Source organism: Patagioenas fasciata, chromosome 5, assembly GCF_037038585.1.
Source record: "Patagioenas fasciata isolate bPatFas1 chromosome 5, bPatFas1.hap1, whole genome shotgun sequence".
Lineage (NCBI taxonomy): Eukaryota > Metazoa > Chordata > Aves > Columbiformes > Columbidae > Patagioenas > Patagioenas fasciata.
In genome coordinates, this window is record NC_092524.1 from 497,881 (window position 1) to 522,259 (window position 24,379).

Consider the following 24,379-nt stretch of genomic DNA (forward strand, 5'->3'; position numbering starts at 1 on the left):
AAGGTGCAGCTCACACATATTTTATTTATTGTCCCCAATTGTGACAAAGGGCTGTGCCCAGGGAGCTCCCAGGCAGGAGGGGATGTCGCTGAGGTGGGGGGATGACACAATGTGTCACTGGGGCCGTGGGGACAACATGGGGTGTCAGCACACATAGAGGGTGTCACCGGGGTGGGGGGACAATGTAGAGTGTCACCATGGCTCAGGGAGGGGGCTGATGACACGGGGTGACCCAGTGAGGGGACAGGGGACATCCTTGTGTGTTGCTGTGTTGGGGAGGACACACGGAGCGTCCCCATGTACACGTGGGGATTTGCGGGGTACAGGTCTGTCCCCAGGTACATAACAGGGCCCAAGACACATTCCCCTCCCAGAAGTGTCCCCCCTGGGCTGTGTCCCAGGGTGACGCAGACGTCCCACGTCCCCGCGTGTCCCCTGCGTGACGCCCCGCCCCGCGGCGCGCCCCCCCGTCCTACCCGCGCTCGCAGATGAGCTCGACGACACTGTGCTCCATGGGGACGGGGTCGAGGCAGCGGTGCGCGGCGCTGGCGGCCACCTCGTCCAGCAGCCCCTGCACCACGCGCTCGTCGGCCGCGAAGCGCCAGAGGTAGAGCTGCAGGTAGTGCCCGTCCACCTGCACCTGCTGCAGCCCGAACCGGCCCAGCGTGCGCAGCCGCACGCACTCCAGCAGCGTCTTCAGGCTGATCTTGATGATCCCCGTCAGCACCGACACCTGCGCCACGGGGACAGCGGGGACACGAGACAGCTGGGAGGTGAGCAGTTCAGGGACCTTGGGGACACTTGGGGATATGGGGATGTCCCCCTGGCCTCACCTTGTTGAACTCGACGGGGCTGAAGATGTCGATGCGCTCGGAGAAGAGCTTCTGGATGTTGCTGAGCAGGTGGGTGTCCATGGGGGCACTGGGGACACCAGGACAGTCAGGGACACGGGACAGGCAAGGACTCAAGAAAGCCAGGGGAGGAGAGGGCAGGGACGGTCAGGAGACACGGGGACACAGATGGTCACGGGATGCACGGATGGTTTGGGGACGCAAAGACAGAGGAACATGACAGAACGTGGGTGTGGGGACAGTCAGGAACACGGGGATGGTCGCAGGACAGACAGACGGGACAATCCTGGGACACAAGGCCCATGGGGATCATCAGGGGATAAGGGGACAGTTTGGGGAGCCAGGCTGACCTGGGGGTGTAGCTGGGGGCGTAGCGCCCGGGTGCCCGCGAGCTGCTGTAGACGGAGAAGGCGCGTCGGCTGGAGTCGCTGCTCTGCGCCCGCCGCACGCCCTCCTCGAACAGCTGCCCCACCTGCGGCACCACAACCGCTGCTGGGACCCGGAGCCCCCAAAACCCCCTGGGACCCGCCCCAAACCACCCAGGGTCCCTCAGATCCCCTGGGAACCTTCTGAACCACCCAGGGTCCCTCAGAGCCCCTGGGACCCTCCCACACCCTTCTGGGGCCACAGGGATGCTCAAGGACCACATGGGGACCTCGAGGATCCCTGCGGGGCCCTCCAGGGACCTCCACCTCACCACCTCCAGAGCCTCAAGGACCTTATGGTGACCTTGGGGATTCCCTCCAGCCCCTTCAGGGACCTCAGGGCCTCTCCAGGGACCCTCCGGGACATCTTGGGGACCCCCCGGTCGCCCACCTGGACGTCGATGGCGGTGATGTCCTCCACCACGCGCTTCATGACGGCGCGCACGTTGCGGGGCTCCACGGTGCCCAGCCAGTCGCGCGTCTCCACGCTCTTGCGCAGCATCTGGGCCACGGCCGCCCCCTGCACCTGCACGTAGTGGTCCAGCAGCCGCTGCGCCGCCGCCCGCGCCTCCGCGCACAGCTCCGCCGCTGGCGTCACCGCCGGGTCCCCGTCCTGGGGAAAGGGGACATGGGGACACGTGGGGACATTGCCCACAGCTCCACGCGCAGCCCTGTCCCCACTGGCCTCGTGGTCGGGGGTTACAAGGGACGTGGGGACACGTGGGGATGTCCCCTGTGCCTCCACCACGGGATGTCCTGAGGGCACAGGGACATCAGGGGACACATGGGACACTCCCTGGGCTGCCCCGACGCAGCATTGCTGCCTTTCCCATATCCTTGGGGCATCCAAGGGGACTTGGGGACATGCAGAAGCCCCTTGGGGACATCTGGGAGACACTGGCACAGGTGAGGACCCTCCATGTGCGCTGCCACTCCCAGGGTCACATCCTGGACGGCCACAGGGAGGGGCTGGGGGATGTTTTGGTGTCCCACCCCACATCTGGGGACACTCAAAGACAGCAGGAAGATCCCCAAACCTCCACACACCCCTCCACCACGACGTCCTGACTGGGTCACAGAGGAACTTGGGGACATTTGATGTCCCCTTGGGGCCATTTTGGGGACAATCAGACCATTGTGGGTCCACCGGGGGAAGTTCTGGGGGACAGCGACAGAAGGAAGGTCCCAATGCCCCACAGTACCTATCACCACATCCTGAAGGGACACAGAGCCACCTCGTGACCCCCTGGGGACAGGCAGGGTCCCCCGGGCAGTGTGGGGCTCACCTGGGGGGGGAACTGCTCGTCGGTGAGGGTGAGGACGTAGCTGATGGTGGTGGCCTCGTAGTCCAGGCAGAGGCGGGCGAGCAGCAGCAGCAGGGCGGGGGGCGCGGCGGGGGCGCCCCGCTCGGGCGGGCTCTCGGCGAAGGCGCGCGCCGTGCGGCACAGCCAGCGCAGGAAGGCCACCACCAGCCCCTCGCGCACCGCCGCCACGCAGAACTCCCCCTGCGCCCAACGCGGGTCATGGTCCAGCGACCCCCGGGAACTGAACAGACCCCCCAGCTCCAAACCAGCCCAAGGAACCCCCAAACTGCCCCAGGGAACCCCCAAACCACCACCAGCCCCTCGCGCACCGCCGCCACGCAGAACTCCCCCTGCGCCCAACGCGGGTCACGGTCCAGCGACCCCCGGGAACCCACCAGACCACAGCTCCAGACCAGCCCAAGGAACCCCCAAACTGCCCCAGGGAACCCCCAAACCACCACCAGCCCCTCGCGCACCGCCGCCACGCAGAACTCCCCCTGTACCCAACGCGGGTCATGGTTCCGTGACCCCCAGGAACCCACCAGACACCCCAGCTCCAGACCAGCCCAAGGAACCCCCAAACTGCCCCAGGGAACCCCCAAGCTGCCCCATGGACCCCCAAACCGCCCCAGGGATCCCCCAAACCACCACCAGTCCCCCATGCACCACCGCCATGCAGAGCTCTCCCTGTGCTGGAAAGGGGGTCATGGCCCAAAAATAGCCCTGGGAACGCAACAAACACCCCCCCCCAGCATTAAACTGCCCCAGGGAGCCCCCCAAAACACTCCAGGGAACCCCCCAAACTGCCCCAGTGAGCCCAAAACTGCCCCAAGGACCCCCAAACCATCCAAGAGAGCCCAAAACTGTCCCAGGGACCCCCCAAACCGCCCCAGGGACCTCCAAACTGCCCCAGGGTCCCCCAAAGCACCCCCAGCGCACCTTGAAGTAGGGCAGGCTGGCGAAGGCGACGTCGCGGGCAGTGAAGAGCTGCACGTAGGCCAGCACGGCCTTGAGCTGGCCCAGCACTGAGGCGGCCAGCGTGGCCAGCAGGTCGGGCAGGCCGGGCCCCTCCTTGCCGGGGGGCCGGGGGGCGGCCAGCGCCTGGCGCACGTCCCCCAGGCAGCCCAGGAAGAAGGTCTGCAGGGCGCGCAGGTACCGCTGCACCCGCTCGCGCGCCGCCCGCGCCACCAGCGCGGCGCCCGGCTCGGCGCCCGCGGCCGGCAGCAGCTGCAGCAGCGCGCGCAGGCGGCGGTGGAACCGGTCCAGCGCCCGCACCAGCAGCGACGTGTCGCCCAGCCCGCGCTCCAGCGCCAGCCGCCGCTCCAGCAGCTGGAAGTAGCGGTTGGTGAGCGCGGCGGCGAAGCTCTCCAGCCGGCCGCCCCCCGCGCAGGGGTGGCCCTGGAAGAGGCTGCGGTAGGAGGTGGCCAGCAGGCACAGCGTGCCCACGAAGGACGAGCTGCCGCGGTCCACGAAGTCCAGGATGTCGGAGGCGGGGGGCGGTGTGGTGGCCGTGCTGGAGGGGGGGTCGGCCGGGGGCAGCTCAGCCTCCAGCGCCGCCAGCTCGGCCTCCAGGCGGGCGCCGGCGTGGCTGAGGAACTCCTGGCACAGCTCCTCGGGCGGCTCCTCCAGCTGCAGCAGCATCTCCACGCACTCACTCAGCTCCTTGGGCTCCAGGGTCTCATCCCTGGGGGGGAACAGGGGTTACCGGCGGTGGCAGGGGGTGCAGGGTTAACAGCCGCACAGCAGGAAAATGGAAATGAGCAATGAGAGTCATCAGCAGGCTTCAGAGTAAACAGCAATTGAAAAAGCAAAGAGGAAAACAATACTTCACCAAAGGCCGTCGGTAGGCTCAGAGTTTACAATAATAATGAACAAAAAAAATCACTAAAACCCTGTGACAGAACCTGGCAAACGCCCTCAGCAGCAGCCAGAGTTATTCCTCGCTCTAAGCGGGCTCTGCACAAGGGGTGGCTCCCGGGGGGCTGTCAGTCTGCTCCAGGGTAAAAAACCCCCTCCCTGGGATGCTCCTGGGGGCTGTTATCATCAGGGTCCAGATTTAACACCCCAACCCCTTGAAAAGCTCTCTCCTGCAGCTGGCATCAGTAGGTTTCAGAGTTAACACAGCACAACCAGCATCATCCCACCAAGAAGGCTGTTTACTGGAATGGCTGCCATTAGTCTCCAGAGTGAAACACCCTCCTAAGCTGTCACCAGCAGGCCCCAGAGTGAACGCACCGGAGGCGCGCGCGCAGGCGCTGGGCCAGCTCGGCCATGATGGCGTGGCTCTCGTCCTCGATGGCGCGGAAGGAGGGCAGGTGGCGGTAGTGGCGCAGCACGGCGCGGGCGCGGGCGTGGCAGCGCAGGGCCCGTGCAGGCTCTGCCCCCGGCGCCGCCCAGCGCCGCAGCCGCCCCGGCACCTCCACCAGAGACTGCAGCTTCCGCAGCAGCGCCTGCACCCCTGCGGGAGAGGGTTGGTGGGGCCATGGAGGGGCGGGGCTGGCAGGGGTGGGTGGGGCCAGGCAGGGGCGGGGCTGCCCAATATGGGTGGGGCCAGGCATGGGGTGGGGCTGCCCAATGTGGGTGGGGCCAGGCAGGGGGCAGGGTTGCCCAATGTGGGTGGGGCCAGGCAGGGGGCGGGGCTGCCCAATGTGGGTGGGATCAGGCAGGGGGCGTGGCTGCCCCATGTGGGTGGGGCCAGGTAGGGGGCAAGGATGGCAAATGGGAGGGGGGGAGATGGCAAATGTAGGTGTGGCCAGTCGGGGAAGCAGGCTGGCAAATGCGGGTGTGGCTAGAAAAGGGGCGGGTCCAGCATATTTGGGTGTGGCTGGCACATGTGGGTGTGTCCATCATATGTGGGTGGGGCCAGACATTGGGGCGTGGCCAGCAGATGTAGACAAGGCAGACATTGGGTTGGGGCTACCAAATGTGGGTGTGGCCAGACAGTGGGGTGGGGCTAGTAAATGTGGGTGGGGCCAGCATCTGGATCCGCCCCCCCAAGCCCCAGATCTACCCCCTAACCCCAGCTCTGCCCCCGCGCCCCCGTGCGGTACCGGCGAGCTGTGCGCCGCGGCGGTGCCGGTCCTGCAGCGCGGCGCTGACGCGGGCGCTGGACGTGCTGATCGCGGCCATGTTGGCGGCCAGGTCGTCCATCTCCGCCTCCATGCGCCGGAAATCGACCTTCATCTTCCGGATGGTGTCTGGGGAGAAGTAGCCGGACGCCTGGATCCCCTGCCCACCCGAGACCCCCCCACAGCCCCCGTGCCCCCAGGCTCCCCCGCGGGCGCTCACCGGTGGCGGAGATGAACTTGTTGTAGTTCTCATAGAGCAGCGTCTGCATGTCGCTGTCCAGGGCGCGGATCTCCCGGCCCAGCGCGGCCTCGCGCGCCAGCAGCTGCCCCAGGGGACACTCGCTGCGCACCTGGGGGGCAGCGGTCGCACAGTTGTCCCCCAGCCCCACTGCACGGCCCCAGATTTACCCCCCAGAGCCTCAACCCCCGTCGCAGCCCTCCTGGGATCCTCAGCTGCCCTCACGCCCCTGACTGTCCCCCCAGGACCCCCAACTGCCCCCTCGGAGCCCCAGCTACCACCTGGGGAGCCAGAACTGCCCCCCAGCCCCTGAATGCACCCCCAGATTTGGAAATGACTCTCCAGAGCCTTCTTCTGCTCTCTGGGGCCCTCCTGGGACCCTCAGCTGCCCCCCAACCCCTCGACTGTCCCCTACGGGGGTGTCACGGCCGGGGGGAAAGGTCGCTGCGGGGTCAAAGGTCACCTTGTTAAGGAAAACCTCCGGGTCGAAGTGGGGCCCGTTGATGTCGGCGGGGTCCGGGGCCGCCTCCGCCGTCTCGGCCGCGGACGGGCCGTAGTAGCGCTGGAGCGGCCCGTGGGGCCGGCGCCACCCGCCGCCGGTGCCGGTGCCAGGCTCGGGGCTGCCCCCGGCCCCGCTCCCCGCCGCCTCCGCCATCGCGCCGGCACCTCCGCTGCTTCCGGCCCTGCCCCGCACCGTCACTTCCGCCGGAAGTGCCCGTCTCCGCGGCAACCGGCCGCGCTGCCCGTCATGGCGGTCGGGGCCGGGCTGGTCCCGCCGGGTCCCGAGGGAAACACAGGTGGGAGCAGCCGGTGCGACCCCGGCCCTGGCCCCGTGTCCCCGCGGTTCGCCTGCCCCCTGCCTCCCCGGTGTCCCTCTCCTCGTTCCCACACAACACCGGCTGGGTCCCCGTCCCCACGGGGCCACACGACCCCACCGGGTCCGGGGTGCCTGGGGACACCGGGGAATTCCAAGGGTCAGGCGGTGTTTCCTCTGCAGAGAAAGGCAAAGGCAAATCAAACCCTGATGGACAGTTGGACTATTTAGTACCCAAACCGACACAGAAAGGTACTAAAGACAGTTCCTCTGCAGCTCAGCTTCGGAGAGTCGCTTGTTCGGAGACAACAGCACCTCCTGCAGCGGCGGAGCCTGCGGAGCCACCAGGAGCGGCTGCTCCCAGCCCACAGGCCGCGTCACCGAGGACGGTCTGCTCCTCAGGACAGCGCTGGAATTGGGCTCCCAGGGAGCAGGTTCTGTACAGTCCAAGCAGAACAACCAAGTGACTTGATCCGGGTATTTACCCTTGCTAACACGCAAGCACAAGGAAAAAAACACTTAAGCAAAAAGTTCTAAAACCAGAGCTTTATTTACAGCAGTAAAAGGAAACCAAACCCGCCACTGTTACGAAGACCAGGCTGTTCAGCAGCCTCCTGTCAGAAAATCAAACCAAAGTCCATCAGTTCACCCATCGTTCTTTGAACAGAAAGGGTTTGGACCAGAGCAGCAGGAAGAAGCAGGGGAAGTCACTGCTGCCTCCTTTCTACTTGCCTTCCCTGCATGTTTTTCTCCATATGTGGAAAAGATGACACCTAATCCAGGTAGGGCGGTATTTTGGTAGCAGTTTGGTGCAGCTGAACACAGGACAGCACAGATCTGGACCCAGGATAGCCCAAGGACAGGGTTTATTAAACTTCCAAGTATTGACAAGTCTCTGGATCTGTTGGCCCCATCTCACAAGCCTGATACCAAATATCAGCAAGGGAGAGAACACCAAAGTGCCCCTTAAAAACACGGACAACAAGGCAAGAGATAAAGACGTAAGCATTTAACAACATCAAAATCGTGTTATACACGAAAATCCATTTTGAATCAAACATCCTTGTTTTATAGAGAGATGTCTGAGCCCAGCCCCAACACTGACAAGGAGCTGGGGGAAGGAAACACTATTTGAAAGGTCTGTCTGGAACATCAGAGACTCCATCACAGGGCAGACGGACAAAGGTGCTGAACAAGCCTGTCAATCGTCTTTTTGTTCCGTAAAACCTGCAGAACAACAACTCAAGTCCCTGCTCTGGACACGAGATAGTAAAGGATGAAGAAAACAACAATCAGTCCTGCTGAGACAGAGCAGAGCAACTTGCGGTTCTCCCTCCCGGAGCGGGTCATGGTGGAGAAACGCTTCACGCTGCCGCTCAGCAGGCCGGTCACGCTCAGAAAATCCGAGTCCTGAGGGGGAAGAAAACGAAGATGGAGGCATTACAAACAGATGAAGAGATCCCTCAAGAGCCTCCCATTTCCGAGCTAGAAACATCCACACTTTCCTCCTAAAAAGCCTCAGCAGGCAACCCAGGAATCTGCTGTTCTGGCCTTTCCCCAGCGCACTGTGAGTCTCCACCAGCAGCCAACGCTTGAGCAGCAGATTGCTCGGGAAGCGGTTCTGGTTTTATCGGGTGTTGTATGTTAGGATCACAGAACATGGCGGCAAAGAACCAGAGCAGACCCAGAGCGTCAGCTTTGCTCCTTCCCAAGACGGCAGTGAACTGCGGCGTGCCAGCAGCTCGCGTTTCAAGTGCCGCGGTGAAGAGCCCGGCAGATTTACACAGCGCTGCGGAGCTCACGGAGCGGCTGAGGAACAGCTCTGTGGTCCCAGTGCGGGTCTGCGTTTCTGAGGTGTGTCCAACAGCCCCTCTCCAGGTGCTGGATACACTGGGACAAAGTGACACCAGCAGCTGCTTGGGATCTGATGTTTATATAGCAAGAAGTCCACTGGACACAGGTTTAGCTGCACGCCCTAGTTTGCCAACCAGCCCCCGGGATTTAACTTTGCCTGCGAACTTTAAACTTCCCCCGTTCAGGTCACGCTTTTCCATCTCGTTGGCTCCCTACCATGCCATCCAGGTAACGGTTCTGCTCCTCGGCGTCCTTGTCAATATCCAGAGCCAGCTGCACAGCATCAGGGAGGAAACAGGTATTAATTTTTACTACAGAGAGAACCTTTAATACACGTAGTGCTGGTAAAATGTGAAACACCATTAGAAAAGCAAGACGCTGCAGCCCCGGCTCCGACAGACACAGGCTTGCTCTGTAGAGGAGCAGGATTCTCACTGCGCTTTCAGGCTGTTGAACTTTTTCAGTTCTGCAACTTTCATATATAGGGCAGGAGCATTTAAACACAGAGGGACGACAGCAGGAATTGAATCTTCCCTTCTACCGGGTGAGTCACTGAGTTCTGTTAAGCTCTAATGCAAAGTATCTCATGTCAGTAGGAGCAAAGTAGCTTTAGGAACACCGCTCATATACAGACGTGTACTTTTCAGAACTAATCTACCTGCCTTTGCACTGTGAGCTTTTCCCGAGGAGTTGCGCTTAGCGATACCCCTCTGTGCAGCTTTTATATTCTCTGTGCCTAAAACTCCTTCGCTGAGAGCCCCAAACCCACATCACTCCCATCAGAAGATGTCACTAAACCTCAGAAGGAAAGCGGACATTGGTGCAGCCGTCCCTGGCGGTTCACAGGTCACAGTCTGCCATTCTATCACCAACAGGTAGGAGTCACTAACGTGTGGACGGCGCCTGTATTGACCGCAGGGTGCGTCTCCTGCGAGGCCCCGCGAGCAGCCCCGGTACCCGACGGCCCGGCCGCCGGCAGCTCACCGACTTCAGCCTGGTGACCTTGCTGGCCAGGCTGTCCGCCATGCGCTGGTTCTCCGCGTCCAGCACGTCCTCCACGGCCCCCGGCCCCTGCCCTGGGGAGAGAGGAGCGGCTGTGAGCGGCGCCCTGTCCCGCGTGTGCCCGGTCCCGCGTGTGCCCCGTCCCGCGTGCGCACGGTCCCGCGTGTCCCCCGTCCCGCGTGCGCCGGCGCTGCCCCACGGCGCTCAGCTGCCACCGCGCACCTGCGGCCTCGCCGGGGTTTGCGCCACCAAACGCTCCCAGACCCCGCCTGACAAAACCACCCGGAACGTGCCCCGAACGGTCAGAAGCCCCGGCAGCACCGGGCCGCCCCCCGCCCGGCACCACGGGGCGCCGCGCCCAGGCCGGGCTGCGGGTACCGAGCGGACCGCGGCTCATCCCGGGGCTCCCCGGCCTCACCTCGGCCCCACTCCGCCATGGCGGCCCCGGCCCCGCCTGGCCGGGCGGAGCCGCCCGGGTCCCCGCCTCCGCACGGCGGCCCCTCCCGCGGCCGCCGGTTCCCGTGCCGGGCGGGGGGCGGCCGCTGCTCCCCCGGGACCCCTGGGCGCTGCCGGGCTGAGCGCGGCCCCGCTGCCCGGCCCGCGGCAGCGCAGGGCGGCGGGAGCGCCGGGGGCCGGCCGGGCAGGAAGCGCGGCAGGAAGCCGGGGCGGCCGGGAGGAAGGTGCCGCCGCTTCCCTTCCCTTCCTTTCCCTCCGCCCGCCGCTCCCGCCGGGCGGGCCGGGCTCCAGCGCAGCGCAGCCCGCGGCCCCGGCCCGCTCCGAGGGACTGACGTGCCGCAGGTACCGCCGGCGCTTCGCCCGGCTCTTTTGGGGCCGAAACAGGGGTGAGAGGGGTTTTGAAAGGCCAGGGCCGTGCGAGGAGGGGCCGGGGGAGCGGAGAGCTGGGCAGCGTGACACGCTGCGCCCTGCCCGGTCTGTCCCCGGGGCCGGCCGCCGTGGGCCCGGGGAGCACATCTGCCTGCACAGCTGGCTGCCTCCTAGCCGGGGGTGACCTGGGGGTCTCGGCGCGGGGCCCAGGGCCAGCACGGCTTTTGTAACGAGGTCTGGCCAGCGCTTGGTCGCGGTGCGGGACACGGTGCGTGGCCACACGGAGGCTGCACAGACGTACGTGCTCACACAGGTGCTCAGGTTTGCTGCCCTTCCACCGTTAGGAGCTGCTTTCCAGCACTGTGGACCTGCACGACTCTACTCGCGCCCGAACCATCCCGTCAGCTGTGTCCTTGAGCACATCTGCTCATTTACATTGTTATCACGGGGCCGTGATTGAGCCGGGTCGCCCGGCGGCCCCACCCGCGCGTTGTCACCGCCGGTGCGCTGCGGGGCCGGGTCTGCTGCACCGCCCGATCCGGCGCTGCGACAAAACCCGACCATTTCTTCCTCTTCATCACCTCCGAAAGTGGCTCCGCCCCGGGGCGGCCAGGAGGATCCTCTCCTGGCTGGCTGGCTTTCCCATCCATCCCTTTTTACCCCACAGGAGTGTTTCTGGGTATTTTGTGTTTATTTTCTCCTGTGTGGTAACAGAAACCAGGGCAGCGGGGAGGAGGAGGCAGCGAGCTATTTCGGGGAGCTGCTGTTATCTGCTCTGTGTTAATCCCCTGCCTGGGGGGGGAGGCTTTCCCCAGTGCTTTGCTGGGAGGGCATGTATTAAACATTGAAAAGCAAAGAGGAAGAAGAGGATTAGAGGGAGAGAGGGGAAGCTGGCTGCTGGTTTTACTGGGGTTATCCATCTGCTCTGCTTTTATTGATGCAACAGTGTGAGAACCTCACTCGGGGATTTTTCTGTTTGTTTTTTGCCCTTTCTCCGTTCCGCACCGCGCTCCCTCCCTGGCCCATCTCCGCATGAAGAGCGGTTACTGGGAGCCCTGGCAGCCCCTCGCCCCCTCCTCCCGCTTTCACCTCTCGCCGAAGCCGAGCCGTGGCGATGATGGAGCTGAGGACGGTGGTGGCCGCGGTGGAGAGCGGGGAGCAGGACACGGTGCTCGAGGTGCTGCAGGTCTACAACCGCCAGGTGAGTGAGGTCGCCGCATCGGGGCTTCTGTGCCGCCCGGTCTGTCTCCTCTGAGCGTCACTGCCGTGGAAACGCCGCAGACGGCTGCATCTGCTGCTTGCAGATGATTTATTGCTTGATGTTCTGCTAGGAAGCAGCTAAGCAGCCTCTATTTATATTGGTTCTTTGAGTACTGGAAGTAAAGCACGTAGAAGGGATTTCTTTCTTTAAATTATTATCCAGATCCCAAGGAAAAACCTGGTGTGGAAATAAACCTCAGTGTGAAGACGGAGTAGGAGGAACTTTTATGTTCGACAAGGTTTGGAGGTAGCGAAAAGGAGGCCTGGGGAGGAGCTGCAGGTGAAATGCTCATCGTCATTTGCAAGTAAAAGATCAGGAGAGGTGAACAGGGCTGGGCTGCTGGAATTTGATGCAGGTGCCTAATCTGAAAGTTGACAGTAAGCAGTAAATAACAAATATAGAATATCAAAACAAGAATGTTTGGGAAGCAGAGATGGAAGTGTTTCTAGCCTTAAAGTAGCAACAGATTGTCTGGGGGGGTAAATCCCTTTTGAAATAGACTCTGGTTGTCAGGGAAGTTTCCTTCGGAGGGCTCCCGCCGGCGCAGGGCTGCCCTGGGGATCTCCGCGGCTCGTTCTGCACTGTCCCTGAGCAGGTGTGGAGCCAGCGGGGAGAGCCTGCGAGCATTTCGCACGAGCGTGCGCCACTTCCCAGCAGCCGCTTTTGAAACGGGGATGTTGCAGAGCAGGAGCCGCTGTTAGGGACAGTGCGGGACTGAGAGCGCCTGCAGCAGAGCTGGGCTGGACAGTCTGCGAGTGGAACGGAGCTGGGCGTGTAACCAGCTGGAGGCATCAAACACAACCTTGCCTGTGGAATTCCTCCAGCTGGATCCTTTGTCCATGTATCAAGTGTGCAAAACTTGTGAGAACGCCAGTGGTTTTGCTAGCCCATCTAGAAATGGAGCAGTCAAAGAGGATTATGGAACTGCAGAGAGACTCAGTGACTTCACAGAATCACAGAATCGTTTTGGTGGGAAGAGACCTCAGTAACCACCAGGATTGTCAGCAAGTAACAAGGAGACAGCACTTTCTTTTGGTCAGGAAATGGAACAGTAAATACCAAGGGGGGCAGTGCGTGGGCACGGCTTGTTGGTGTCACTGAGCAGGGCATTACCGGCTGTTCTGGGATGCTGGATGCGGGCAGTGCCTGCTTTGCCGCGGGATTTACGGACAGTCCGTCTGTCAGATGGGCAGAGCTGTGGGCTGCATTCCAGCCTCCCCGCGGAGCCCGCGGCCAAGGGCAGCGGACAGGGGTCATCACGAGTGTGCTTTGAGGATGAAAGAGAAGCGGGGACGTGCGGAACAGCAGGGAGCTGGGTCAGGGCAGCGCTGCAGGCCGGGGGCACGGCCCCTCTGTGCTGCCCAAACCAGATCCCTTCCCCGGGTGGTGAAGCACGTAGCTCGCGTCACCCAAGCAGGAACGGTGTTGGAAAGAAAAGGCAGGACGGAAGCAAAAACCTCTGTGGCAGGAAAGTTTTCCTTTGTCTTGTTCCCGTGGAGCTTTTGCTGCTTGTTGCAAACACACAGGTATCACTGAGCTGTGCGGGCAGCGTGGCACTCCCTGCCCTGCGAGTCCCGCTCCGTGCCGCTGGGGACTGTCCCTGGGGAGGTGCGCTGGCTTTTGGGGCATGTCCTGTGCTGCCTTCTGCCCGAACCGCCCTCCCTGCCTGGGACAAAGAGTTTTGTGGCTTTTTAACCTCTTACTTGTTTTGTTTTTGATTTACCCCCACAGAAATCTCAGTGCTTCACCTTTGACGATGAGGAGCGGGAGGAGAGGAAGGTAGGCACGCTCTTTACTCGGATGTGTGAATCTGCCGCTACTCTGTACTCGTGTCCAGCAGGGATTTGTGGTGGCAGCTCCTACAGGGAAAGAAATGAGTGGTTTTTGTTAAATTAGTTAGGGAATGATCTGGCTCTAGTTTTCCCTCGGTCACTGGTGGCTTTGGGTAAGGACCAGCATCCTTCTGGCATTAGGGGCGCCGTGGGTTCTGTGGTGCGTGCAGTCCCAGCCACGGGTGTACGGGAGGTGTGATCCGGTGTCTGCGGCGCAGGGTCCTGGCGGGGCTCTGTGGGTGCGCGGTTTGCCCTGGGCCAGGCCGGGTGTCACAGACCTGCAGCCGCTGTGAGCTGCGGCTCGGGGACAGGAACGCTCCTGCCTGTTCTGTGTGCTCTCGCCGTTCTTTCCTGCCAGCACAGACCTTTGCGTGGCTGCACATGGCTGGTGGGCTGGTCTAACTAAAGAATAGCTCTTGTTCTTTTCCTGGGTTATTTTCCAGCTGGATGGACCTCGTGGTCCGGTTTGTTTGATCGCACTAACAGCTGTGTTAGCACAGCAGGTGTGCCAGGCAGCCGGGTGCGGAACGGGACCTCTTGTGTCTGTGCTGCTCCAGCAAGTTGTCCCAGGTACAGCCTGACACGAGGGAGCAGATCTCGCAAGTCTGGGCTCTTTGCCTTGCGCTGAGCTGCTGCACAGGCCGCGATGGTCAGCCCGGGGCTGCTCCGCTCCTTGGGCTGCGTGCTGGGGGATCCCAACCCCGCATCGCCAGCTGGTGCCTGGAGCTCCGTTCTGCAGGTTCAGCCCTGGGCACACGCTCTGAGGTCTCTTTAACCTGAGTCACTCAGGGGCTTTGGGTATTTTGAGTACTTTTGACTCCTGTGTCTGTCTCCTCTCACAGAAGGAGCAGAGCAGTGACTGCGCTTTCTTGCTTCCGAAGGCTGTTTGTGGGGAGGCTGCAGCTCGCTCAGTCCTGCCAGCCTCACGTTACGAACTGAATTTCAGTTTTGCTTCATTCCTTCCCTCAGTCCTTTGATTATGACGAAGTGTGACTGGTTAGGCTGTTAAGCCAATTAGCCCTGGTGGCAGCAAACCTTGCAGTCCGGGGTCGCTCTGCGGTGTGTGGGGAGACACGCGCTCTGATCCGGCGTCACGCAGAGCGGTGCAGCGAGGTCCGCCTCGCCGCGGTGCTGTTCTCTGCTCCTTGCTGGTTCTGGGTCAGGGTCAGAGGCCGGCGCCGGACGCCTCCCGAGCGCAGACGTGGCCCAGAGCCGCCCGCAGGCCCGTCCCTGGACAGCGCGTGCGTCTGCCCGGGCAGAGCGTGGCAGGGAGGCGGGGAGCACCGGGACGCGCTGGCGTGTGAGGCATTGCTTGTTCCCATCTGCACAGAAAATGGCCCAGCTGCTGATCAAGTTCCTGGAAAGAGAACTGCAGCCGTCCTGCCAGGTCACCTGCTTGGAAAGCATCCGCATCCTGTCCCGCGACAAGCACTGCCTGGAGCCCTTTGCCACCAAGGAGGGCCTGAGGACCCTCTCCCGCCACGCTGGCATTGATTACTGCGAGGAGCTCATCCGGGAGGTCCCGGACTTGGATGTGATCCTGGAATCCCTCAAGTGTCTCTGCAACATCGTGTTCAGCAGCCCCAGGGCGCAGGAGCTGACAGCCGAAGCCCGCTTGGTGGTGGGCCTGGCCGAGCGCGTCAAGCTGTACAACGAGAGGAGCCTTCCCCACGACATGAAGTTCTTCGACCTGCGGCTGCTGTTCCTGCTGACAGCCCTGAGGGTGGATGTGCGCCAGCAGCTGGCGCAGGAGCTCAGGGGCATCGGCCTCATGACGGACACCCTGGAGCTGACCCTTGGCGTGAAGTGGCTGGACCCCTACGAGGTCGCCACCGAGGAGGCGCTTCTCCCACCCTTGCCTCGGCAGGAGACGGAGCGAGCCATGGAGATCCTGAAGGTGCTCTTCAACATCACCTTTGATTCCAGCAAGAGGGAGGTGGACGAGGTGAGCTCTGGGCTGTCCCACCCCATTCGCGTGTCGCTGGCTGAGGTTTGGCTGCTGGTTTTCTCCTCCGCTTGAGTTTCCTCATGTCACGTATGGGCCCTCGTGCAGCCCTGGGTGTGTGTAGCAAGAGCCTCGCGTCCAGACCTTCCTCCCTAGCGCCCTGCCTGAGTGATGCATTATTAACCCTTAAGACTTTCAGAGCATTAAAATGTGAAGGTTGGGTATTGTTCCGTCTCACTGACACGATTCACTGCCATGTAAACAAGAGCTGCCGGCTCCGGGCTGCCGGAGGGGGGCTGGGCTGTGGGCAGCGGGCTCTGGGAAGGGGAGAAGCCCCTTTCCTGATGCGGGTTTTCATGTTCTGTTTTGGGGCCAGGAAGACGCAGCTCTGTACCGGCACCTGGGTGCCCTGCTGCGGCACTGCCTGATGATCCGTGCTGACGGAGAGGAGCGCACGGAGGAGTTCCACAGGTCTGTGCTCGACAACCGGGTCGTCATCTCCGCCACACGCAGCCCTGAGGTCTCTGGGAGGCAGGTCCTGCCTGACCTCGGCATTGACATCTCTGCTTTTGGTGGCTGCTGGGGTCACTGGTGACAAGCAGGTGACTCTGGTTGGGCCTGCGGGTTCCTGCCCTGCCAGAGCTCGGGGACAGCCCTGCTCGCCGCGGTGACATCGCGTGTGGCAATGCCACCGTCCCCGGCCCGCGGGAGGACGTGCTTTCTCCAGCCTGCCCGACGCGGGGGCCGCACTCAGTGTCCCGTGTCAGGCCTCCCCGTGCCACCTGCTGCGGTGGGCAGCTTGCCAGAGCAGGTGTGTGGTGCTGCAATTGAAGAGCCCCTGGCTGGCCCTATTAACTGTGTGTCCCTGGAGCCATGCCGAGAAATTGCCTGTGTCACCCTGCTGAGCACTGCTGGTCCAGGGGTGGCAGCTGGGAGCTGGTGACACCGTCCTGTCCCCGAGAAAACTGTAGTCAGGGGAATCCCAAGCAATGCGTTGCATTGGCCGCAAAGGGAGGAGGAGAGATGCAGGAGGAGAACCTGGAGAAGGACCTTTGGCCACCCAGAGTGGTCCTGCTTGGCCTCTGTGTCAAGATCCAGGGTTTCTCAGTGTCACCAAAGTCCCTTTGCACTCCCAGTGAGTAGTTCAACAACCCGAAGAGCAGTTTAATTTATTCCCTTCAGTGGCGTGAGGAGCTTGGGGTGCAACCCAAGGACAGCTTGGAGCTCAGGGTCCTCATGCTCTTGGAAGTCGGTCATGAACTTTCATTTTTGGAGAGCTGAAGAACTGAGCAAAGATGGGTGACCCTGCGTTCGCGTCTCTTTTCCGTGTTCAGTCACACCGTTAACCTCCTGGGCAACCTGCCCCTGAAGTGTCTGGATGTGCTGCTGACCCCCAAGGTGCGGCCGGGCTCGCTGGAGTACATGGGCGTCAACATGGACGCGGTCAGCGTCCTGCTGGGCTTCCTGGAGCGGCGCCTGGACAGGGTGAGCGGGCTGCAGGAGCCGGGTGGGCCGGGGGAGCCCAGCGCCGCGGGGCAGCAGCGAGGCACGGCCGGCTCGGAGAGCCCTGTGTGGGAGCCACACTTTGTAAAAGAGGCAAAGCCTGTGGTCAGTGGGACCAAACCGGAGTTGAGTGGGAAGGTGACTGGGTCCTTGCTTTGGGGGCTGCGCAGCGGTGGTGAGAGCAGTGGAGCAGGGGTTAGCCGGGTGCTGGAAATATCCGTGCTCTGCTTCCCTCCAGAGTGACCTGGTGGTGGCTTCTGGAAGCCGGAATTTGCATTGTTTTCAAGCTGTCTGTGGTTTTCAGTCCCTGGGGTCACTCCAAAGGGCCTCTGAATTTTACCACAGCAGCTCTCTGCTCTGGGTGCCCCGCACAAGTATTTCCAGCGCTGCCGAGCCAGAGAGCAGGGCCAGGAGGGCTGGTGCAGCGCCGAGTTCCTGCGGCAGAGCCTCAGAGCTTCGGTCTCCATCTGTTTCTCTGGTGGGCGGTGCTCACGTTCTCCACCACAAGCCGGGCAGGCTGAGCCCAGCGCGTCTGACGTGCTGTTCGTCCTGTGGGCGCTTCCGCAGGGCCACAAGCTGAAGGAGAGCCTGACCCCAGTGCTGAACCTGCTGACCGAGAGCGCCCGCGTCCACCGCCAGACCAGGAAGTTCCTCAAGGCCAAGGTGCGTGGTGCGTCAGCCCGCAGCCGAGTGACGCTGCTGGGAGAGGGGCAGCAACCGCCCCGCTAGTGCCGTCCTCCACACACACCCCTCTGCCAGCTTCTCATATACGTTGGTTGAGGCCCTTGGTACCCACAGCATTTTTTCCACATCTCTCACACTCTGTGGATTATCAGTTTTAGCTGATTTGTAAAACAAAGGGACATTTTCCCCTGTCTGACCCGCCGGTGCTGTCCCAGCTCCACCGGTCACCGCTCGCTCTGTCCTCGCAGGTGCTGCCGCCGCTGCGGGACGTGCGGAACCGGCCGGAGGTGGGGAACTCGCTGCGCAACAAGCTGGTGCGTCTGATGACCCACATCGACACCGACGTGAAGCACTGCGCCGCAGAGTTCCTCTTCGTGCTCTGCAAGGAGAGCGGTGAGCTGCGGGGCCTGGGGCTCGGGGACAGGAGGGAGTGTGGGCTGGGTGACGCTGCAGCCGAGAGGAGCTTGTCCCTTCGCTCCCTCTGAGGTGAAGCAGCGCTGGCATTTCTGTGTCTGTGGCTGGAGGGGCAGGAGGGAGGCACAGGGCGGTGTCTCCCCTTGTCCCGGCAGTGTCGCGGTTTGTGAAGTACACGGGCTACGGGAACGCGGCCGGGCTGCTGGCGGCGCGAGGCCTCATGGCTGGCGGCCGGGAGGAGGGCGAGTACTCGGAAGACGAAGACACGGACACCGAGGAGTACAAAGAGGCAAAGGCCAAGTAAAGAACTCTGCTCCCCCTCTTCCTGCACCTTCATCCCACTGCAGCTCTGCCCTTTCTTCATCCTCCTCCCCGCCATCCCCCTTCTCCTGCTCTTGCACAACCACGTTTCCTTCCGTGTTGCTCAGCAGCTTCACCCTCCGCTTTGCCCTTGTGTTCCCACCCCTGCCGGTTCCTCGGTGAAACGTCTCCGCGCTGAGCGGCTCGCGGTGCAGCGGCACCGGAGCGTGCGTTCGGTCCCTGGAGCTGGGCACGGCCCCGGAGCCCGCGGGTTCCTTCACGCAGGGCCCGCTCAGCACCAGACCCACGTGTGGTGTGCGCGAGCAGCACATCTGCAATCGCGGTGTGCGTGAGCGGCGCGTCTGCGGTCGCGGTGTGCCCGAGCGGCGCGTCTGCGGTCGCGGTGTGCCCGAGCGGGGTGTCTGTAATTTATGTTTTATGCCTCTTGTGAGGTGAGGGGTGCGAGTCCCCTGCTTTCTGCCATCCTGTTCAATGTGGTCTGCAGGTTGGTGTTTGCCCTTTTTTCCCCTGTGTTAGCTTTTTGCCCCCTGGCTTAAGGAGGGGAAGAGGTGTTGTCTGCCCTGTGCTCCTGGTTCAGAGCTGCGTGGCGGGTTAGGTAGGATGGGGATGCCGCTCACACCAGAGGGACGGGGGGGTGTGTAGAGGGGGTGGTTGTGCGTGGGACGTACAGAAAGGTCGGAAGCACCGCGTGCACCGCGGTGGCGCTTGGGGCTGAGGAGATGAGCAGCAGCGACGGCTGCCGTGCCGCTGTGTTCTCTGCTCGGCGGAGGCGAGGGAGGTTTTTAAACAGCCCTTCCACACCCCTCTGGTTGACCTCCCTCCCTTGCCTCCATCGCTGTTCTTCTTGCAGCATTAACCCTGTGACGGGTCGTGTCGAGGAGAAGCTGCCCAACCCCATGGAAGGGATGACTGAAGAGCAGAAGGAATATGAAGCCATGAAGTTAGTCAACATGTTTGACAAGTTGTCCAGGTACTAGAAAACTCTGTGTTTGCATTAGCACCTGCGTGTCCGTGATCTACGTTGTCACAGTCCTGTCTCTGAGGGGATTCCCGAGGCCACCGCTAGCCCCAATGCTGTAAAAGAGAGTGGGGGAGACACGAGGGGACATGGTGCCTTCAGCTGGGGGGAAGGCAGAGCAAGCCCCGCGCAGCTCTTCGGTGCAATGGCAGGAGCAGCAGCCGCTGTTCTGGCACAGCTGCTCGGTTGGAAGCAGCGATGTGGGGACAGATGGCACCAGTGCCACTGGGTCCTTTCCCTGCAGGAGTGCTTGCTCTTTTGTGCATCATTAATAGGTGCCACAGAGGAGCCCCGAGACCAGCAGCTGAGTTTGGAGCACCCTGAGGGTGGGCGGGAGAAGGCAGCGCGTTTACTGTGTGTGCTGGAGGAACGCTGCCAGCGCCGGTTTTCCTCTGAAAACACAGAGCAGGGCCCTAAACCTGGGCCCGTTCCAGGGAACCTGAGAGTGGCAACGTTCGTGGGTTGTGCTTCCAGCCATCGCCTCGGTGTGTGGGAGGGCTTAGGGCCAGAACTGTCCCCCACTTCTGAAAGGGACCCTTGGTGGTGGCCTGGGCTGTTCTGAGCTGCCTCGGGTGGTTTCCACCGGCCCCGAGTTTCTGCTGCCGCGTGTCTGTTCCTGCGCTGTCAGCTGCCAACGTGTGTTGCAGGGAGCAAGTCATCCAGCCCATGGGCATCACGCCGAGCGGCACCCTGGCCCCCATGGAGAACGCCCTCCGCGACATGGCCGACGAGAGGTCGTCCTCCGACTCGGACCTGGGCCTGGACTGACCGCGAGCGCTGGGGAGCACCCCGCACCCCCAGAACTGGAGCTGCACCCGGGTCTGGTGCTGGGCCAGGGCTCTTGGGGGGCAGCACCCAGCGCGGAGCAGGGACACCTCCTGCCTCTGGGAGCACCACAGCCAGGACCGGGAACACCTCCTGCCTCTGGGAGCACCACAGCCAGGACTGGGAACACTCCTGCCTCCGCCAGCCCCAGGGACAGAAACACCTCCTGCTTCCACCAGCCCCAGGGACAGAAACACCTCCTGCCTCCACCAGCCCCCCAGGGACAGAAACACCTCCTGCTTCCACCAGCCCCAGGGACAGAAACACCTCCTGCCTCCACCAGCCCCCCAGGGACAGAAACACCTCCTGCTTCCACCAGCCCCCCAGCCACCGCTCCTTCCGGTCTCTCCATGGCCCGGCTCCCCCGCCGCGTCTCCTGCCAGCAGCCGCAACATTTCATCCCCCACATTGCTTCCAGGACTTCGCAGTAGGATTTGTTTTTTAATACATGGTATGTGGGGAGAAGGGTGGGTGGGAGGATCTTTCCGTCCCGCCGTCGGGGATCAGTAACCTGTGAGCATCTCCTGTGTGCCGACAGCAGCGTGGGCGCGGGTGGGGGAGCTGCTCCCCGGGACACGGGTGGAAGGGGGGACGGCAGAGGGGCTGCGAGCGGTTCCCGAGGGCAGTTCTGGGGGAGCAGAGCCCGCGGAGCCTGGGCACGGAGTCCTGCGGTCATTTGGGTTGGAAAGACCTCTGAGATCATAGAGTCCAACAGTTACACGCACAGTGCGACCGTTCCATCAGCAGGTGTGCGTCTGAGCTGCCTGTCGGCCCAAACACGGGGTGTGGGTGTGAGCACGGGGATGTCTGTGCACCCCCAGAGTGTGGGTGTGAGCACAGGGGTGTCTGTGCACCCCCAGAGTGTGGGTGTGAGCACAGGGGTGTCTGTGCATCCCCAGAGTGTGGGTGTGAGCACAGGGGTGTCTGTGCATCCCCAGAGTGTGGGTGTGAGCATGGGGGTGTCTGTGCATCCCCAGAGTGTGGGTGTGAGCATGGGGGTGTCTGTGCATCCCCAGAGTGTGGGTGTGAGCACAGGGGTGTCTGTGCACCCCCAGAGTGTGGGTGTGAGCACAGGGGTGTCTGTGCATCCCCAGAGTGTGGGTGTGAGCACAGGGGTGTCTGTGCACCCCCAGAGTATGGGTGTGAGCACAGGGGTGTCTGTGCACCCCCAGAGTGTGGGTGTGAGCACAGGGGTGTCTGTGCACCCCCAGAGTGTGGGTGTGAGCATGGGGGTGTCTGTGCATCCCCAGAGTGTGGGTGTGAGCACAGGGGTGTCTGTGCACCCCCAGAGTGTGGGTGTGAGCACAGGGCTGTCTGTGCACCCCCAGAGTGTGGGCGTGAGCACAGGGGTGTCTGTGCACCCCCAGAGTGTGGGCGTGAGCGCGGGGGTGTCTGTGCACCCCCAGAGTGTGGGTGTGAGCACGGGGGTGTCTGTGCACCCCCAGAGTGTGGGTGTGAGCGCAGGGCTGTCTGTGCACCCCCAGAGTGTGGGTGTGAGCGCAGGGCTGTCTGTGCACCCCCAGAGTGTGGGCGTGAGCACAGGGGTGTCTGTGCACCCCCAGAGTATGGGCGTGAGCGCGGGGGTGTCTGTGCACCCCCAGAGTGTGGGCGTGAGCACGGGGGTGTCTGTGCACCCCCAGAGTGTGGGTGTGAGCACGGGGGTGTCTGTGCACCCCCAGAGTGTGGGTGTGAGCACAGGGGTGTCTGTGCTCTCCCGGTGTGGGTGTGAGCACGGGGGTGTCTGTGCACCCCCAGAGTGTGGGTGTGAGCACGGGGGTGTCTGTGCACCCCCAGAGTGTGGGTGTGAGCACGGGGGTGTCTGTGCACCCCCAGAGTGTGGGTGTGAGCGCGGGGGTGTCTGTGCACCCCCAGAGTGTGGGTGTGAGCACAGGGGTGTCTGTGCACCCCCAGAGTGTGGGTGTGAGCACAGGGGTGTCTGTGCACCCCCAGAGTGTGGGTGTGAGCGCGGGGGTGTCTGTGCACCCCCAGAGTGTGGGTGTGAGCGCGGGGGTGTCTGTGCACCCCCAGAGTGTGGGTGTGAGCGCAGGGCTGTCTGTGCACCCCCAGAGTGTGGGTGTGAGCACAGGGCTGTCTGTGCTCTCCCGGTGTGGGTGTGAGCGCGGGGGTGTCTGTGCACACCCGGCGTGGGTGTGTGCGCAGGAGCAGGTGTGTGCGTGGACACCCAGCGCAGCCCGGGCAGCCCCGCGTTCGGTGGCCGCGGCAGGAGCGCGGCGGTGCCGGCCGGGAGCGCCGTGGTCCGTCCCTGCGCTGAGCGGCGTTCCCGGCGCCGCAGAGCTCACCTCTTGGTGTCAGCCGTTCCCCATCCAGCGCTTTCCGAAGGAAAAGCCGCCATCTGCGCTGCTGCCCCTGCCCCGGCCGCCCCCGCTGCACCGCCGCCCGGGGCCCCGTCCTGCGCTGCGGCTTTAGAGCTGTCCTGTCTTTGGTTTCTCTTTTTAAAGGAAGTTGTTCTAAAGACAATCCACCAGTCTGTCTCATGTACCAGAGTTCCAGAACTTGCTGTCACAAGTAGGAATGCAAAAGTGATGCTAGAATAAAGAAAACCTGACAAACGGCGCGTGGCAGTGGTTCCTCCAACCTGAGAGCTCCGAGCAAGTAAGGAAATACTGGTTTTCTCTGACTAGCTCGTGGTTCTGCTCCCTCACCCTGGACTTTGCAGTTTTATTTGGGAGGTAAAGCTGCAGCATTCTCCTGAGGCTAAGCCAGAACCTTTCCCTGCACCAGGACCGTGTGTGAGGGGACGGAGCGTGCCGAGGTGACAGCTCTTGAGCATTGCAAACAGTCCTGGCGCGACCCCGGGCCTCCCGCGCGCTGCTCCCAGCGCTGCTCCGTGTCCGCTCTGCGGGCGCTTGGGGTTGGCGCTGTCCGCTGGGCTCTGGCTCCGGCGCTGCGGGGGCTGCGGGGCTCTGCAGGTTCTGCCTGGGCGCTCGGGGTTGGTGCCGCTTCCTGAGCAGCTGCGGTTTGCTCTGCGCAGCTCGGTGCTTCAGGAGTTCGCAGTTCTCTAGCAGCAGTGATTAAAGCTCCCGGCTCTCCCAGGGGTGCGCGGTTTGTGTGTGAACCTGGCCCGCTAACAGCAGCGCAGCCCCAGCGGGCCGCAGCTGGGCTTTGCAGGCCAAGGGCATCGCTCTCCCTTCTTTTTATTGTTTTTTTCAAGTAATTTGCAAAGAAACCCAACGTGAAAGCGCAAACCTCTGATCTCTTTCAGCCGTCACAGCTCTCTGAGGCTTTCCATGCACGAGGAAAAGCGGGGCGCGTATTTTTAATGCAGTGCTCCCCGTCTTGTCGTATTTACATTTTCGGTCATGCTTAAACCTGTGTCTTGCAACCGAGCGGCTGCGCTCCGGTAACCCCGGCGCGGGGGCCGGACCGGGAGCGGGGTTGTGAACGGTGCAGGTTAACGACACCGCGAAGCACCGTGCCAGGAGCTCCTGGCGCGCTGCAGAGCGGGAACGCAGCCCGCTGCTGCCCTGGCGCGGTCCGGCGCTGCCGGTGCCGCTGTGCCGGGACTGCGCGTTCGGACAAACATCTGCTCCGAGCGGGAACTCGTTCCAACCTTCCGTGGAGGCCACGGCCAGGACACCGCGCACCGAACTCGGTGTTCGCAGCGTTCGTGGGGCTGTGCATGCGTCCCCAGAGCCGGGTCACAGCGCAAGAGTTTGGGTCCAAATGCTGCCGATCCTGTCAACAGCCACCAGACGGTGTTTTGGGGCTCTAGCGCTGCCCTGGCAGAGCTCTGGGTACGCGGTCAGGCCTGCGAAAGGAGCGCTGCTGGGGACAGAATGTGTTCAAACTCAAGGGAAGGTGTGAGGTTTACAGAAAAACCCTCAGGTGACAGCGGCAAAAGAATTAGAACTCTTTTTATTATGAAATAATTAACACTGTAGTGATTTGAAACTCTTCCAGCAGCATGGGCCGGCGTTCCTGAGCAGGAGCGGGGACAGCCCCTGGGGACAGCCCCTGGGGACAGCACTCGCCCGACTCGCACAGATTGCACCTGCAGAATCACCTCGACAGGTCTGCGGCAGCGGGAGGACGGTGGCCGAGTCCCTGCGGAGCGGCCGTGCGGCTCAAGAAGAGGGAGACCCCAATGGCACCCGCACCGCCTGGCTTGTCTGACCCGCTGGCGCGAGCCCACGAGCTCTTGGCCGCTCCCGGTGGCTGGACGCGGTGGAACGGT

At 62.8% G+C, this 24,379-nt stretch overlaps 3 protein-coding genes across 6 annotated transcripts; 1 reads left to right on the forward strand and 2 right to left on the reverse strand.

Annotated features, from left to right (window-relative positions):
• Positions 1 to 345: 345 nt before the first annotated feature.
• Positions 346 to 6,571, reverse strand: VPS51 (VPS51 subunit of GARP complex). The gene is made up of 10 exons (XM_065840031.2): positions 6,350 to 6,571; positions 5,869 to 5,998; positions 5,631 to 5,777; positions 4,816 to 5,038; positions 3,520 to 4,264; positions 2,563 to 2,781; positions 1,668 to 1,889; positions 1,202 to 1,323; positions 834 to 921; positions 346 to 733 (listed from the first exon to the last, which is right to left on the reverse strand). Exons 1-10 carry the CDS (start codon positions 6,539 to 6,541, stop codon positions 473 to 475), a joined length of 2,349 nt encoding a protein of 782 aa, XP_065696103.1. The 5' UTR covers positions 6,542 to 6,571; the 3' UTR covers positions 346 to 472.
• A 660-nt stretch (positions 6,572 to 7,231) lies between these two features.
• On the reverse strand, positions 7,232 to 10,128 carry BET1L (Bet1 golgi vesicular membrane trafficking protein like). The gene is made up of 4 exons (XM_065839217.2): positions 9,975 to 10,128; positions 9,539 to 9,630; positions 8,771 to 8,827; positions 7,232 to 8,110 (listed from the first exon to the last, which is right to left on the reverse strand). Exons 1-4 carry the CDS (start codon positions 9,991 to 9,993, stop codon positions 7,943 to 7,945), a joined length of 336 nt encoding a protein of 111 aa, XP_065695289.1. The 5' UTR covers positions 9,994 to 10,128; the 3' UTR covers positions 7,232 to 7,942.
• On the forward strand, positions 9,408 to 22,757 carry RIC8A (RIC8 guanine nucleotide exchange factor A). Of its 4 annotated transcripts, none has more exons than XM_071808660.1 (11): positions 9,408 to 9,429; positions 11,420 to 11,582; positions 13,374 to 13,421; positions 14,805 to 15,419; positions 15,796 to 15,890; positions 16,754 to 16,904; positions 17,490 to 17,585; positions 17,855 to 17,999; positions 18,176 to 18,320; positions 19,192 to 19,311; positions 20,007 to 22,757. In XM_071808660.1, the coding sequence occupies exons 2-11, from the start codon at positions 11,496 to 11,498 to the stop codon at positions 20,125 to 20,127; spliced, it is 1,623 nt and encodes a 540-aa protein (XP_071664761.1). In that variant the 5' UTR covers positions 9,408 to 9,429; positions 11,420 to 11,495; the 3' UTR covers positions 20,128 to 22,757. The 4 variants fall into 4 exon arrangements, with proteins under 4 accessions (XP_071664761.1, XP_065695287.1, XP_065695286.1 ...); XM_065839215.2 differs by lacking the exon at positions 9,408 to 9,429 and adding an exon at positions 10,180 to 10,354; XM_065839214.2 differs by lacking the exon at positions 9,408 to 9,429 and adding an exon at positions 10,376 to 10,398.
• The last annotated feature ends 1,622 nt before the right edge of the window (positions 22,758 to 24,379 follow it).

Bases quoted from the DNA above. Each gene is read 5' to 3' on its own strand.
- BET1L (XM_065839217.2), bottom strand. The intron at 8,828-9,538 runs GTGAGCTGCCGG...GATGCTGTGCAG, and splicing joins AGGTCACCAGGCTGAAGTCG to CTGGCTCTGGATATTGACAA. The intron at 8,111-8,770 runs GTAGGGAGCCAA...CTTCCCCCTCAG, and splicing joins ACCGTTACCTGGATGGCATG to GACTCGGATTTTCTGAGCGT.
- VPS51 (XM_065840031.2), bottom strand. From the start codon at position 6,541: ATGGCGGAGGCGGCGGGGAGCGGGGCCGGGGGCAGCCCCGAGCCTGGC. The intron at 4,265-4,815 runs GTGCGTTCACTC...GTTCCCCCCCAG, and splicing joins CGCCTGCGCGCGCGCCTCCG to GGATGAGACCCTGGAGCCCA. The intron at 2,782-3,519 runs GTGCGCTGGGGG...CGTTGGGCGCAG, and splicing joins CCAGCCTGCCCTACTTCAAG to GGGGAGTTCTGCGTGGCGGC.
- RIC8A (XM_071808660.1), top strand. From the start codon at position 11,496: ATGATGGAGCTGAGGACGGTGGTGGCCGCGGTGGAGAGCGGGGAGCAG. The intron at 17,586-17,854 runs GTGCGTGGTGCG...CTGTCCTCGCAG, and splicing joins GGAAGTTCCTCAAGGCCAAG to GTGCTGCCGCCGCTGCGGGA. The intron at 19,312-20,006 runs GTACTAGAAAAC...CGTGTGTTGCAG, and splicing joins ATGTTTGACAAGTTGTCCAG to GGAGCAAGTCATCCAGCCCA.